Source organism: Gastrolobium bilobum, unplaced genomic scaffold, assembly GCF_033153095.1.
Source record: "Gastrolobium bilobum isolate Gb01-03AN ecotype WA unplaced genomic scaffold, APGP_CSIRO_Gbil_v1 utg470550, whole genome shotgun sequence".
Lineage (NCBI taxonomy): Eukaryota > Viridiplantae > Streptophyta > Magnoliopsida > Fabales > Fabaceae > Gastrolobium > Gastrolobium bilobum.
Window position 1 is genome coordinate 18,765 of NW_026896212.1, and position 2,377 is coordinate 21,141.

The 2,377-nt window shown below is 43.1% G+C and overlaps 1 protein-coding gene across 1 annotated transcript; it reads left to right on the forward strand.

The window, feature by feature from the left end:
• The first annotated feature begins 576 nt into the window (after positions 1-576).
• LOC133298270 (uncharacterized) lies at positions 577-1,929 on the forward strand. Its single transcript, XM_061497534.1, has one exon. It carries the CDS (start codon positions 577-579, stop codon positions 1,927-1,929), a length of 1,353 nt encoding a protein of 450 aa, XP_061353518.1.
• The last annotated feature ends 448 nt before the right edge of the window (positions 1,930-2,377 follow it).

A 2,377-nucleotide genomic window follows, 5' to 3' on the forward strand; every position in this document is an offset into this window, starting at 1 on the left:
GTACAAAAATATTTTGAAAAATCGATTTTATATTAATATTTAAAGGGATACGGTTTTCTAAAATTTTCACCATTTTTATCAGCAACACATTTTAAGTTCTTTCCATCAAAAATTTTCTTAGATTCAGCTTTCCACAACAACTTCTCAAAGATCTTTTTTTAGAAAAAGTTTTCATCCGTTTCCACAACTCGAATAACGATTAGCAAACGACTCTCTTGGATGCATACAAGAGAGGGTGTTACACTAATTGGTATCAGAGCAGTTTTGGTTCATGGTGATTGTTTTTGCTTGAATTGTCTGTTGCTTGTTTTAATTGATTGATATTAACTGCTGAATGATTTGCTTGTTGTTTGACATATATTCACTACTTGCTATCTGCCGGATGATGGATTACGTTAATTGTTAAATTTAGGTATTGACTGTTGTAATTAGACTGTTAGATTTAGATGGTGATGAGGGATCGATGCACTGTTAACTTACCCGATTTGAACTCGAGTACCTACTTTGAATTTGCTGTCATAGATAACCTGCAGTGAGTCCGATCAGCTCATTTCGTGATATTGTGAGTGCAGAATCATGGCAGGTAATCGCGGTTCCACTCGGGGAAGGACTAACAATGCTGAAGAGGATCTTATCACAACAATTGGGGGATTGGCCACGTTCGTCCAGAACATGAGCCAAGAATGGCAAGAACATCGTCAACAGAACCAGAATCAACCCCCGCTGCAGGACCATGCGCATGCGGAGGAGATTGCCCGACGGAGGTTGAAGGACTTCCGTAACTTTCAACCACCTATCTTTGAAGGTGGAGACCACCCTGAGGCTGCAGCAAACTGGCTGCAGATGATCGAACATATCTTCGAACGGATGGGATGCCCGGAGGCTCAGAAGCCGGACTATGCCTCCTATCAGTTGACGGGAGAAGCATTGACATGGTGGACTGGCGCGAGAGCTCTGCTGCGAGCTCAGAATACTGAAGTGACCTGGGCTGTGTTCAGGAGGGTATTCTTGGACAAGTACTTTCCAAAAGCAATGCGAAGAATGAAACACACAGAGCTACTGTCTTTGAGGCAAGGAAACATGACTATCAATGAATACATTGCAAAGTTTGCACAACTGATGGAATATGCCAATTTTGACCGTAACATCTATGATGAGGAGTGGCAAGTGGAGAAGTTTGAGAGTGGATTGCATCCCGAGATCAGAAAGCTCATGTTGACCACGGCTATCCGTACTCTGCCCGAAATCATTAATCAGAGTCGGCAGGCAGAAGGCATTATCATGGAAGCAAGAAATTTGAATAGACAACCGGTGCAACAGCAGGGAGGAAACAGAGGGGGCAGATTCTTCAAGAAGAACACGGGAATGAACAAGGGAAAGGGTCCACAGATGCAAGCTCGGAATGGTAATTTCAAGAGAAATACTGCACCCGGTCAGTCATCAGCAGGACGTCAGGGTCCCAGTGCATGTTCTAATTGTGGGAAAAACCATGCTGGAGTCTGTTTACAGGGAAGCAACACATGCTACAGATGTGGTCAACCTGGACATTTCGCTTCTAAATGTCAAAACTATGCAAGTCAGCAACCTACTCAGGCCAGAGTGTTCACCCTCGATGCTAATGAGGCGCAGAAATATCCGAATCTTATTCGAGGTAACATAATCCTTAACGGTTATCCAATTTCTGCTATTTTTGATTCTGGAGCATCTGGTTCGTTTATGGCAAAACATATAGCTATGAAGATAGGTATAACCCCAGCTCCACTCCCCTATGAATTACAAATCAGTACTCCTACGGGGGGATCCTGTACAGCCTCAGAAATTTGCAGAGGCGTTCTTCTGGAGTATGAAGGAAGCATTTATACAATCAACTTAGTGGTTTTGCCGGTATTCAATTTCGAAGTAATTATCGGCATGGACTGGTTGGTGTGAATGAATTCGAGGAGGTATTCCCCGATGAAATTCCTCGATTACCCCCGGGAAGTAGAATTTTCCATTGAGCTTATTCCCGGAGTTGGACCTATTTCCATTGCTCCGTATCGTATGGCACCTTTGGAACTTCCTGGATCAGTTTGTCATAGTGTTCATCGATGACATCCTGATTTATTCTGTCAATGAAGAATTACATGCAGCACACTTACGGATTGTTTTGCAGATTTTAAAGGAGAAGCAGCTGTATGCAAAGTGGTCTAAGTGTGAGTTCTGGCTCAGTGAAGTTCAATTCTTGGGTCACGTAATTTCTGCTGAGGGTATTGCAGTTGACCCCAGCAAGGTCGAAGCGGTGAGGAATTGGGAACGACCCAGAACTGTCACGGAAATACGAAGTTTCTTGGGACTAGCAGGCTATTACAGAAGATTTATTAAAAATTTCTCACGATTG